The sequence below is a fragment of the Trachurus japonicus genome, chromosome 1 (assembly GCF_045865225.1).
Source record: "Trachurus japonicus isolate A0001 chromosome 1, Traja_1.0".
NCBI classification, from domain to species: Eukaryota; Metazoa; Chordata; class Actinopteri; order Carangiformes; family Carangidae; genus Trachurus; species Trachurus japonicus.
The window spans coordinates 30,113,656-30,127,808 of record NC_140907.1 but is presented as its reverse complement, the minus strand read 5'-3'; the positions used below and the strand labels follow the sequence as shown (position 1 = coordinate 30,127,808).

General features: G+C 46.0%; 1 protein-coding gene across 1 annotated transcript in view; it reads right to left on the bottom strand.

The window, feature by feature from the left end:
- Positions 1-1,798: 1,798 nt before the first annotated feature.
- LOC146992204 (intercellular adhesion molecule 3-like) overlaps positions 1,799-14,153 on the bottom strand; it is a 41,143-nt gene continuing 28,788 nt past the window's right edge. The window contains exon 4 of the mRNA XM_085784581.1: positions 1,799-2,504. Within this exon, the coding sequence (XP_085640707.1) occupies positions 2,245-2,504 (260 nt within the window). The 3' untranslated portion in view covers positions 1,799-2,244. The remainder of the gene's footprint in view (positions 2,505-14,153) is intronic.

Genomic DNA, 14,153 nt, shown 5'->3' with positions numbered 1-14,153 from the left:
GGTCTGTCTGAGCGTCCGCTGCTGGTGTGTAGTGTGGGTAGGGGTTGTCACTCTTCAGTAACAGCAGAGGAGGGGGGAAACTACGGGACTGTTCAGCGGGGAAAGAGTCAGCAAACGGGATAGAAACGGGTTTTCAATCCTCTTAGTGACAAGAGCTGTCAGTCACCGGCCGGCACAACGGCTGCTGCGCGCGCAGAGAATGAGAATCCAACCGCCGCGCTTACGTCATCAAGAAGAGCAGAGCGTGATGATAAAAACAGAATAGATAGGGTGCAACCATGGATGTATTATATTAACGGTGCAACCATTGAAGAATATTTTTTTTTACACGGATACAACACTATGAAGTGATGACAGGAATATTATTTACTACAATAGAAGTATAAAACCAGATTAGACATTATTATAACCTACAGAACAATATTAATATCTAAAGAAATGTATGTGCCAGTCAGAGATTCAGAGTCAGAGAGGAAAATAAAATGCACTTGTATTAATACAAAATGAATAAACTATTGCACATGATATGATTAAAGCAGAAGTAAGCAATCCGGTCGTTTTGGCTAACTTTTTGTCAGCTGATGGAGTTAGCAGCCCCCGCCCTATACATCCATGCCCCCGCCCCATGGGTCTCTATGTCACCACATTCACGCGCATTGGCTGCACACACAGCCCTTCATGCCGTTCTCTCTTCTCATTGGATAAATGTTGTAGGATACAAGGAAGTATACAAGAAGTTTTCTCCTCGGCTTACAGCAGAGCAGAGTGACTGACAGACCCGTGTTTCGGACCAAACACTCTATGTAAGTGATTGCTGTCGGAAGATATAACTATTTAAGACTTATATTAACACAAATATTCCGCTTACTTCTGCTTTAACAAAAGCAGTCCACGTAATAATGAATAATAATTATAATATTCCACATGCTAATGAGAGTGCAATATTGCACATGACATAATAACTTACAATATTATTGCATGATACAGTACCTATATTGAACATGACATTAAAAAGGATGGTGTTGTCAATGTCCTTATGTGTCGCTTGACCTTCCCCACAGAAGGGACAGGAAAGACTTCCTGGATACAGAACCATACAGGACAAAACAGATGATTTGTTCCAGGTTTTAAACATGTTGACGAACAATTATGTAATTTGCCTTTTCCCTCAGGGGTTAAACCGGGATTTGTATCTGAGAGGTTTTAACAATCTACACAGTGTGAATATGCAGTTTTCAAGAGGAGGGCAGCACCTCTTGGAAACACTTTAAAGATAATAATGCCACTCACCAAATAGGGTCATGGGGCTTTTATAAAAACACTGCTGTCATGTTTTTAAAACCATGACCGTTTGCCTCCATTTAAAGAAAATAAGAAACACATCAGGGCACCAGGACACAGCTCCAGGCCGGATGCACAGGCATTTCCTCTGCAAGTGCTTTCACTCTTCAGAACAGCCATAACAATCTGTCACAGTGAGCAAATCCTGTCAGTCAGTTCATAAGTTTTATCAATTTGCTGAAGTCCTGGAAAAAAAAGAAAAAGAAAAAAAAAAGGCTGAGATATGCTCTGATCATGGTTTAACTCTTGAGTAATGCTGACCCAAATAACCAGTACTTGTCGATTCAGTTATATACAGAATATAAGGTACAAACTGTAACTGGATGTCACTATGATGGGTTTTGATTTCATCTACTATGACAGCAGTTCATTATCACTATACTATTTTCAACACTATGATGAAATACACAGATTTATTCCTGATGACCTCTTGTTGTCCTCTCCTTACATGCAAGAGCAATAAAAATACACATTTGTCAACTCCCTACAGTACCAAACTCATCATTCAAACTTCAATAATATTGATATTTAACATCTTTTCTTACTCAGTTCCCATGAAAATACCAGAACAGTGAGTAAACCTTACTCAAGGTGAGATTAACCAGAAGGCGACACGCTGTGGGGCATCAGAGCATCAGGGCCCAGACGCCTCTCCTTTAATACATCAGTCTGAGGCTTTAAAACCTAAGTTTAACCATGAGGTATGTGTTAAACGTGACACACAGAGACTGCTGCCGGGGTCAGGCTTAACACAGCTATGGCTAAACCTAAACTGAAGCTTCTGCAAATACACCTGTTGGGTTTGCTCTGTGCACAAGTTTAAAGTTGACTTGAACTCTCTTTTTTTTTCCCTCTCATTGGGCATCAGCAGAGAAATGTTGGTGAGAGAGATATCATATAACATCAGTCAATTGCCGGATGCTGATGGAATTGATGTTCGGCATCATAAACGTTGCAGTTGATCACAGAACAACTGCTCCAGTCCAGGCTGTCTGAACACATTTCAACGTGTCCTTTCCCTTTGCGCAAACGAATAACCTCCTTTATCGTCAGATTGTACTGTCCCTTCCGGCTTTTTTTGTAGCATCTGTAGCTTGGTACTGCTATGACGATCATAATCGAAGGAACTACTATCCCAATAATGATGTATACGAGGATGTCGGCTGCAGAAAAAACAGAAGAGAGAATATTAGACGTCAGACCAATGTCACAAATACCAGAGCAGCCACAATGAACTTCCTTTTCTGTTTTTACACAAACTATTTTACTACTACTACTATTAATTTTAACAATAACGAACTTCAAACTCACCTTTGACATCCACATTATATGTCACAGTGTCATTCCCCAAGCTGTTGCTGACTGTGCAGGTGTACTCCCCTCCTTGCTCAGTAGTCACAGAATCAATGATGAAAATGCTATTGTTCATAGGGGAGGAGTTTGGTTGTGGTGAGCTCCAGGAGTATGAGGGTTGAGGGTTTCCCACAGCCGAACAGTTCAGCTCCAGACGCTCTCCCTCTGTGATGGTGATATTATTTTGTGTTGGCACCACAGGCCGGGGCTTATCTGTGTGTTTATGGAGGGAGGGAGAAACACAATGTGTCATGACGGCAACATGGAAAAACTTTTGGAAAAATCAAATCTTATCCATCGAGCAGAGCTGGAAAGTACCACATTTTCTTTCACCACAGCACTTTACCCAGTTGGGTATTTTAATTTCACTTTCAGTTTCTGCTGAACACATCCGCACGGAGCATAACGTGATGCTGCACCAAGGGGGGAGTTGTGGGTTCTACAAGTGAAGACCACTTCCACGTTCAAAAAACTGCAGTTCCCCGGCGGCCTCTGGGGGCTGGGACCGGAAGTGAGCAACTCTCCATTGACCCCCATGTTAAAATAGCCGACTTTACAGCTAAAAAAAAAAACGCCTGGTACATTTTATTTTTTTGATCTCTACCGATAGTTGGTTGGTTGCTTCGAGTTCAGTGGGCGGGTTCTCGGCCGGCAAACCACAGCACCTCTCCAAATATGGAAGGTAGACTCCCACTAAAATCCAAGATGGCGCAGTTCAAATGCCTGAAGTAGGAGCACAAAACAGATTCCCCCAAACCAATGGGTGACGTCACAGGTGCTACGACCATTTTTTTTTACAGTCTATGTGCTGCACAGCGGTCAAAAACAGTTTTTCCTGTTCCGGTTGGAAACACCAGACGAGCCCCCAAAGGTTCCTACACTATATAGGCTGACCCGTCAGTCACAGTCAGACCATGACAAACAACAATTAACATAAATCTGCTCTTACACTCCGGCCCCTAATTGTCATGGCCGACATGGCAATTCAATACAGACAATATTCATAAGAGCACAATATGATATGAAAATGCAAATTTGTGCTTCTTGTCCCAAACTATTTTACTACTACTACTACTAATTTTAACAATAATGAACTTCAAACTCACCTTTGACATCCACATTATATGTCACAGTGTCCTTCCCCTTGCTGTTGCTGACTGTGCAGGTGTACTCCTCTCCTTGCTCAGTAGTCACAGAATCAATGATGAAAATGCTGTTGTTCATAGGGGAGGAGTTTGGTTGCGGTGTGCTCCAGTTGTATGAGGGTTGAGTTTCCCACAGCCGAACAGTTCAGCTCCAGATGCTCTCCCTTTGTGCTGCTGAAATTAAAGCTCCTTGAATGCGCTCATGATTCAGCTCACCAACAGCCTCACGTAGTTCTCTCTCACATCCAGTAGATCTGATGTGAATGACTTGACCTCTCCTGCTGATAAAGCATTTTATTGCATTAATGCAAGCATCTGTTTCCAAGGAGTTTGCCACCTCTAAATGAACTGCTCAGCTGGCCATACAGGTAAATAACACTCCATACCTCTTGCAAGTCGCTCTCCCTCTTTTTATCCCCACAGGTCCAAAATAATCAACTCTGACGTTTGTGAACGGAGGCAGATCTGGAACAATTCTCTCCTTAGTAAGATCCGCCATCTTCTGTTCCATGGCCCTGCCATTAAGGCGTCTGCAATAACTGCATTGGGATATGATCTTCCTCACAGCCGCACTGGCATTAGTTATCCAGTATTTCCTCTTGAGTGTAGACAGTGTATGATTTCGCCCAATGTGTCCCAGCAGTTGGTGCATGTTCCTGAGAAGAAGCTTGGAGATATGCTGCTCCTTAGAAAGGATGAGGGGATGTTTTTCCTCTGACGGCATCGCTCCTTTGCTTAATCTCCCTCCCACTCTTAAGAGTCCATTTTCCAAAATGGGATCCAGCTTGTAAATGGAACTTTGTCTGCTTACTGTACACTTCTCAGACAACAGTGAGGAAATTTCAGTTGCAAACCTTTGCTGCTGACAATAGCAAGTGACAGCCAGCAAGTGACAGGCGGCACGGTGGCACAGTGGTTAGCACTGTTGCCTCACAGCAAGAAGGTCCTGGGTTCGAATCCCCGGCCGCCCAGGTCCTTTCTGTGTGGAGTTTGCATGTTCTCCCCGTGTCTGCGTGGGTTTCCTCCGGGTGCTCCGGTTTCCCCCACCACTAAAAACATGTCGGCTAGGTTAATCCTCCAGTCAGTGCCCCTGACCAAAGGCACTGGCTCATAATCTGGAGTTGGTCCCCGGGCGCCGCACCGTGGCTGCCCACTGCTCCTCAGGGATGGGTTAAATGCAGAGAAAGAATTTCACTGTACTAGCTGTATATGTGACAAATAAAGTACCTTTACCTTTACCAGCCAGTTCAGCCTCCTCCAAATCCTTTGGTGTCAGGACACTGCTCTGCTGTTTAACAGGAGCCCTTTTTCCCCCAACTTGACCAGTCTGTGGTCCAGAGGCCTTTCGCCAGAGCCGGTTCAGACCTCCATGGGGCCCTAGGCAAATTTCTGCTAAGGGGCCATCCTAACTGAACCCCAAAATTATTCAACAATCGCACCTGACACCCAGTGCTTCCACGCATCCCCCCTTTAAACGTATTGCAGTGTTGGTCTAACTAAGAATAAATTCAGAACAAATCAAATCAAACTAAATGTAACAATGCATGTAAACATGTTAATGTTTGAAAAAACTCAGCATTAAATAAATCTCTAGATAAAGCTACTATTAATTCAGCTCCATCAAATTGGCTGCACTTGTTTTACTTTCACTTCAAATGTAGGTAATTATGTTTATTATTATTTATTATATAATTATTATTATTTTTAGCACCATTGTCATAATATTTCACAAGTTTTGTTTGATTCTGCATCTATATTTGCATGTAGGCTATCCAAGCAAACAAAATTCAATCTTAGTCAATATTTATCCATTGCTTTCCATTTTGTATAAGTGTAGGCTATAGATGTGTGGGAGGGTAGAAGATGCATGTCACATGCATGTCACATGACATGACAAGTCATGTGACCAGGAAGAGATAAATCTCAGCAGGTAGTGTCAGAGGGCCCTTTCTTTGTTCTGGTGAGGCGGTTGGGCAGCTCGCTCACGTAGCGAGAGATAGCCGGACTTCACAATTCCCGTGCCTCAGGGCTAAGAACGACCTCACGTTGAGGGATGACATGACCACGACAGAGCGACTGTGGCTAAAGAGAGTCTCACACACTGGGACCTGCCCTCTGCCCAAGCAGAAAATTGCCACGTGAACCAGGGTGTATGAACTCATACCTGGCAAAGACCAGCCCAGCCACTGTTTTCTATGATTAAATTTTTCTTTTGTGTGTTCATTTATTGGTTTAGTTCCTGAATATGTGATCTCATAAGCATAGGTTTGAGGCTATTTATTTTTATGGTTTACGAAATGTGTATTCTCTTGGATGGTGATTTGAGAGTTTGATTTCCTGTCTCCCCTCTTTGTCTGCAGCTTGAGTGTCCAAGGCCGGGTCTGCACCGACACACTGCTCCTGTCTGTAGTGGGACTGCACAGGGTGACACATTGTAGTGGTGTGTATATATATTGCCTAGTGACACTGCATGATATCTTTAAAGTAATTAGATGTAGAGTTTGTAGTGCATGTTTGCGGTGCTAGACTTGCTGTCCCCTCTTTCTGTCTTCCACAGCTTCATCTTTCAGCTGGTGAGCACAGCAGACCCGACCTTCTGAGCATAAGGAGACGTTAGTTTGTCGCCATCCACATTTTGTTTGTTATTTTGCCTCACTCCTATACCATATTGCGCCCTCAACATAGATTGATCTGATTGTAATAAAAAGAGATTATTTTTCATACAGTACTGGCTTCTTGTAAGTTGTTCCTGTTCTGGGGAAGTATGGGCCACACAACACAAAGAGAAATCTATTGCTAATCAAGGGTTCCTCCTGCCCTTTAATAGGAGGTGGCGTTGTTGACATGTTTAAGTGACTCCCAGTGCCAGGCACTACATTTCTGGCGTTGTCGGCAGGATCTTTTTTTTTCTCTTTTTCTTTTTTCTGTCAGGAACAATTTGTATCTTGTTTATATTTTTTTTAGTAGAAACAGTGGCTGGGGCTGGACTACGAGAGAAGCCTCTTGGGGGTGCAACAGCGAACCTGTAACGGGATCCACGGACCAGTGAAGGCCACTCGACTTCGTCATTTACCTTTTTTTTTTCGTTAAAAGAAAAACATAGCAAAAGACTGTTTTTTTTAATCTACTCCTTGTTCTCATTGTAGCCAAACCATAAACTGAACCGCTGACATGAGTGTGGATCAGGAAATGGAGGAACTTTTGGCTCTGCGTGAAGAAGTACAGAGGCTGCGAGTGGCAAATGAACAACTCACCAGGATAGAGGCAGGTACTACTGGTACTTCTAGTACTAGTGCCGTAGACCCACCTCCCGGTGGCAGTTCAGCTTCACCAAATTTGCTTGCACCACATGTTGAACGATTTGTTTACATTCAAAGAGAAAGGAAGTGTCCCCACTTTTCAGGTTCTAAATCCAGATCTGACTTGTCAATTTATGATTGGATTGAGAACATAGAGTCATCCTGGGGGGGGAGGCAGATGACTGCCAGAGAGAAGGCACTCTTCCTTTATGATCACCTGGAGAGGGAAGCAAAAACAGAGATCAGATTTCGTTCTTTGGCAGAGCGGGAGAATCCAGACACTATTTTAAACATTCTGAAAGAGCTGTATGGTTCCTCCTTTTCCTTTGTTAGCCTGCAAAAACAATTTTTTGATCGCAAACAGAAGGAAGGGGAATCTTTAAAAGAGTTTTCCCATTCTCTCAGGGCATTGATTGAAGACATTCAGCGAGCCTATCCAAACCGATTAACAGATCCAGATGTTCTGGTCAGAGACCAGTTTGTGGAGCATGTGCGTGATGTGTCATTGCGGAGGGAGTTAAAAAGCATTGTACGACAGCGTCCTTCAATCTCCTTCTTAGCTCTGCGACAAGAGGCTATAAGGTGGGCAGAGGAGGGTGAGAGACCTCCTGGGCAGACCCGCGCCGGGCTGCATCATGTTGGCGTTGATGATGTTGAGGGTGCCTGTCATGCAGTGGGGGTTGGAAGGGGGTCCGATGTCTCTGTTTTGCAAGAACAATTTAAGAAACAACAGTTACAAATTGAGGGTATCATGCGAAGTCTATCTAAACTAGAATCTGTACTTCATCAGTCTGTTTCCCATGTTACTAAACCAAATTACCAGTTTACTTCAGAGGGCCAGCCCATCTGCCTCCGCTGCCGGAAGCCTGGACATGTCTTCCGTCAGTGTCGCCAGGGGACGAGGCAACGAGCATCTAGTTTACCCAGCATGCAACCAGAACCAAGCTCAGCTCCAACTGGTGCAGGACCTCCAGGTATGGCCAATATAAACCAAGTCAATGTTAATGAGCCTAGTGGAAATGATTATGTAGAACAGGTTCCCCCTATTTCAACTACTTCACGACCCCTCATAGGTAGATGCCCTGTGGTAGAGGTGGAGATGGGTGGGGTAATGGTGAAATGTTTGTTGGATACAGGTTCCATGGTCAGTACTATTACAGAGTCATTCTTTAAAGAAACATTCAAACCCTGGGGTTCTCCCAAACTTAGATCATGTGGGTGGTTGGCTTTGAAAGCAGCAAATGGCCTGGATATCCCTTATGTGGGCTATCTGGAGCTAGACATTCAGGTGTTGGGTAAGAAGGTACCAGGTCGTGGGATTTTGGTTGTAAAGGATACCCCCTGTGCATCACAGTCACAAACAGTTCCAGGATTGTTAGGGATGAATGTCATCATAGAATGCTACAGAGAGCTATTTGCACAACAAGGGGAGACACTGTTTGCCTCTGTGGCTGCCACTCAAACAGGGGCATGTTGGGAGGCAGCTCTCCATCACTGCCACAGGTTGGAAGCATTCCCAGTACTCCCTGAGGGTCGTGTCCGGGTCTTGGAAAAAACTGGAGAGTTTATACCAGCTGAATCAGTAAAGTTTGTAAAGGTTACCTGCCCAAAAGTACCCTATGCCCCGCCCACCACTATGTTGTTAGAACCAGGAGGCTCAGATCTCGCCCCAGGCCTGCTGTTATCTCCCTCCTTAGTGATCATTGATAATGGGATAGCTCATGTGCCAGTGGTTAATGTGGGTGCCACAGGAGCTACAGTTCACTCAAAACAAGTGTTGGGAACATTACATCAGGTTCAAGGGATAGAGGGAGAGGAGTGGGCTTTTGAGGAAGAAGGCGAAGAGGTTGCCCAGGTAATGCAAGTTAGTGCACAGGCCCACACACAGCCCACACCTACCATCTCAGATACCATTACAGCTTTGCATTGGCCGGAGCTTTCACCTGTAGAAGAACGACAGGCAAAAGCTCTATTGCATAAGTATAGTCACATATTTGCTAAATATGAGGGGGACCTAGGGTGCACTGGTGAAATTGTACATGAGATACCACTCCTAGATGAGGCCCCAGTCCGTCAGAGGTATAGAAGAATACCCCCTACACAGTGGCAGGCTGTAAAAGATCACATTAAACAGCTCCTTGAAAGCAAAGTTATTAGGGAGAGCAGCAGTCCTTATGCATCACCAATTGTCTTGGTACAAAAGAAGACAGGAGAGCTGAGGATGTGCGTTGATTACCGACAGCTGAACTCTAAAACAAGGAAGGATGCATACCCACTGCCTCGCATAGAGGAGTCCTTGGATGCACTTGCTGGCGCACAGTGGTTCTCTACCCTTGACCTGGCAAGTGGCTACAATCAGGTCCCAGTAGCTGAAGGAGATAAAGCCAAGACTGCTTTTTGTACACCGTTTGGCCTCTTTGAGTTCGAGCGGATGCCCTTTGGGTTGTGCAACGCTCCTGGAACATTTCAGAGGCTCATGGAGAGGATATTTGGTGACCAGAGTCTTCAGTCGGTCCTCCTTTATTTGGATGATGTCATTGTTTTCTCTTCTTCCATAGAACAACACTTACAAAGGTTGGAAATGGTTCTCAGCCGCCTCCATCAGAAGGGCCTAAAAGCCAAATTAAGTAAGTGCCATTTCTTTAGCAAAGAAGTCCAGTATCTTGGGCACCGTGTGTCCAGTGAAGGAGTAGCCACGGACCCAGAAAAACTTGCTGCAGTGGCAAATTGGCGGCGACCCAGAGATGTGACAGAGGTCCGATCCTTTCTGGGTTTCTGTAGCTACTACCGTCGCTTTGTGAAAGGTTTTGCACAGTTAGCTACCCCCTTGCACCAGCTCGTGGCTAATGTCATCAAAGTAGCCAAACAGAAAAGGATAAGACCAGCTGAAATTCTGCCTGCTATGTGGAATGATGAGTGTGAACAGAGTTTCCATGATTTGAAAAAAATGCTTACTAGTGCCTCCATTTTAGCGTTTGCAGATTTCACCAAACCCTTTGTTTTGGAGATTGATGCTAGCCACCAGGGATTAGGAGCTGTCCTCTCACAAGACCAGAAGGGCAAGTTGAAGCCAGTGGCCTATGCTAGCCGATCATTGCGGGGTTCTGAGCGTAATATGGAGAATTATAGCTCTACTAAACTGGAGTTCCTGGCCTTGAAGTGGGCGATATCAGAGAAGTTTAGGGAGTATCTACTAGGCAGTAAGTGCACAGTATATACTGACAACAATGCCCTAAGCCATTTTCAATCTCTCAAGCTGGGGGCCACGGAGCAGCGGTGGGTAGCCCAATTGGCGGCGTTTGATTTTACTGTGCATTACAAACCAGGGAGGAATAATGGAAATGCTGACTCTCTCTCTCGACAGTACAGTGATCAACCAGAACAGAGCAAGGTGCCCGAGCAGCAGACCCTGGACCCCCCAGACCTTCAGTGTGAACCAGAGGGGCCTGGGGTGGTGTTCCAACAGCAAATCGAAGCCTTCCCTGGTCGATCAAAGACTGAACTGGTAACTCTACAAAACGCTGACCCCATTTTGAATATGTTTCTTCCATTTTGGAAAGCAGGACGGCTACCCACTAAAGAAGAGCGGCGACAACTCCCCGTAGAGACCCAGCACTTGCTCCGGCAATGGGACCGGATCCGGGAGGAGGACGGTCTGCTGTACAGACAGATTAACGCCCCACATGGTGAGAGATGTAATCAACTACTTCTGCCTCAATGTCTTAAGCAGGAACTCCTGCATGGTCTCCATAACCAACATGGACACCAAGGGGTACGGCGGACCACTGACCTGGCGAGAAAAAGGTGCTATTGGCCAGGGATGGGAGCAGAGATAGAGAGGTATTGTCAGGCCTGTCAGCGCTGTGTACTATCCAAGGCTGTCCAGCCTGGAGTGAAAACTTACCAGGGTGTGCTTCTTGCCCAGCAGCCATTGGAAATTCTCGCCATTGATTTTACCCTGCTCGAGCCGGCGACGGATGGAAAGGAAAATGTCCTTGTTATTACTGACGTCTTCTCTAAATTTACACAGGCCATACCAACGAAGGATCAAAGTGCTGCGACAGTGGCGAAGGTTCTGGTGGACAGCTGGTTCACCCGGTTTGGAGTGCCTAAGAGGATCCACTCAGACCAGGGAAGAAATTTTGAGAGCACCCTTATCCGGCAGCTCTGTCAATTATATGGGATTGAGAAGTCCAGAACCACAACATATCACCCGCAAGGGAATGGCCAATGTGAAAGATTTAATAGAACACTTCATGACTTGCTACGGTCACTTCCCCCTGACAAGAAACGAACATGGCCAAAACACATCTCTCAGCTGGTGTGGGCATATAACACCTCAACCCACCGCTCTACTGGCCACTCTCCCTATGCCCTGATGTTCGGTGTGTCACCACGGCTCCCTGTGGATTTCCTCCTCGGGTCAGAGGTCACTGAAGAAAGAACAGGCTCCTTGGAGGAGTGGGTTCAGCAACACCTAGAACAACTCCAGGTGGCACGGGAGGTGGCCCTGAAGAACCTAGAGGAAGCTGCAGAGTACCGCCAACAACATCACAATCAACAGGTACACGACCCTGGTTTTAAAGAGGGACAGCTAATCTACTTGAAAGACCATCGTTGTCAAGGGCGCCGGAAGATCCAGGACGTCTGGTCGCCAGTTCTTCACCAAGTGGTTAGAGCTCCAACTGAACCTGGTGGGCCATACACCATCATATTGGCTGATGGTACCGGCGTCGTGCGACGGGTACATAGGACTGAGATGAGGGCAGCACAGCTTGACACCCCGCCAACTGTGCCAGTGGCTGCCAAATCAGCCCCACCACCCAGCCATCAGGACAATGACCTGGATAGCAGTGGATATGAAGAAACCCTGATGTGGGTAAGTGAAGAAATACGTCGACCAATTGTTGTGGAACCCCCAGGACATGTCACACCTGCTATCCCTGACATAGCAGGCTCCGTTGGACCAACACCACCACCCCAAAAGGAGAGGCCAGGCCTTCGGCGGACCACCCGGGCAACTGCTGGGCAGAATCCTAATCCATACAACCTACCACGGTCAACAGCTGCACACAACAATCTGGTGGTGGTAAGGACTGCTGCCTCTCAGTACCCTGAGGCGGCTAACTATTGTCAGTTTAGGCCATGGTTATGAGTTAGTTGATCGTCGGGACGACGACACTTTTTGGTGGGGGTGAGTGTGGGAGGGTAGAAGATGCATGTCACATGCATGTCACATGACATGACAAGTCATGTGACCAGGAAGAGATAAATCTCAGCAGGTAGTGTCAGAGGGCCCTTTCTTTGTTCTGGTGAGGCGGTTGGGCAGCTCGCTCACGTAGCGAGAGATAGCCGGACTTCACAATTCCCGTGCCTCAGGGCTAAGAACGACCTCACGTTGAGGGATGACATGACCACGACAGAGCGACTGTGGCTAAAGAGAGTCTCACACACTGGGACCTGCCCTCTGCCCAAGCAGAAAATTGCCACGTGAACCAGGGTGTATGAACTCATACCTGGCAAAGACCAGCCCAGCCACTGTTTTCTATGATTAAATTTTTCTTTTGTGTGTTCATTTATTGGTTTAGTTCCTGAATATGTGATCTCATAAGCATAGGTTTGAGGCTATTTATTTTTATGGTTTACGAAATGTGTATTCTCTTGGATGGTGATTTGAGAGTTTGATTTCCTGTCTCCCCTCTTTGTCTGCAGCTTGAGTGTCCAAGGCCGGGTCTGCACCGACACACTGCTCCTGTCTGTAGTGGGACTGCACAGGGTGACACATTGTAGTGGTGTGTATATATATTGCCTAGTGACACTGCATGATATCTTTAAAGTAATTAGATGTAGAGTTTGTAGTGCATGTTTGCGGTGCTAGACTTGCTGTCCCCTCTTTCTGTCTTCCACAGCTTCATCTTTCAGCTGGTGAGCACAGCAGACCCGACCTTCTGAGCATAAGGAGACGTTAGTTTGTCGCCATCCACATTTTGTTTGTTATTTTGCCTCACTCCTATACCATATTGCGCCCTCAACATAGATTGATCTGATTGTAATAAAAAGAGATTATTTTTCATACAGTACTGGCTTCTTGTAAGTTGTTCCTGTTCTGGGGAAGTATGGGCCACACAACACAAAGAGAAATCTATTGCTAATCAAGGGTTCCTCCTGCCCTTTAATAGGAGGTGGCGTTGTTGACATGTTTAAGTGACTCCCAGTGCCAGGCACTACAGATGTAACTACACTACAACTAAAATTATAGGAGCCAGCAAGACACACACGGAGACCGGGGTTCACCCAGGGCTCATACCGCTCTGTTAATGCAGGTCAAACACGGACTAGTCCCTCCCTCCCTCCCACTCTCTCACCTGGAGAGGAGAGTTACCTGACTGCTGTTCCTGCAGGTCATTGTCAGCTGTTTCTTCCCCCTAATTCCCCGAGGGATAACTCCGCTTCATCGTGGCGTGCTAAACGCTGTCTTGCTAGGCTGATGTGCTGGGAATCCGGTAGGCTACACGTGCGCGACGGACGGTCAAGTCGTCAGTTTTTTTTTGTTTTTTTTTAACGGGGCCTCTGCTATTTTGCGGGGCCCTACGCAACGTGCGTAGTGTGCGTATTGGGTGAACCGGTACTGCCTTTCGCTGACGACTGAGCTCCAACAGATGACCTTTCAACCTAAGGAACCAAGCCACTGCCACTTTAAGGCTTCTCCAACATGAAAAGTAACTTATGAGATGGTCAGTGGCATTCAGTGCATCATAAACAGTGACATTCACATAGGCATCCTTCCTGACTTCTGGATCCTAAGAATCCATCCTGACATCATGATTACTCACTGGCCAATCTGACTCAGACTTCCAGAGAAAACTGGGCCCACCAGCCAGCTTTGATTTTTTAGAAAATCCGATACCTTAATCCCCCGCGATGCAGCATCGGCTGGATTGTCTTTGGTGCCTATGTGCCTCCACTGAGCAGGGCTTGAGATTTCTCGTATGGCTGAGATCCTATTTGCCACAAA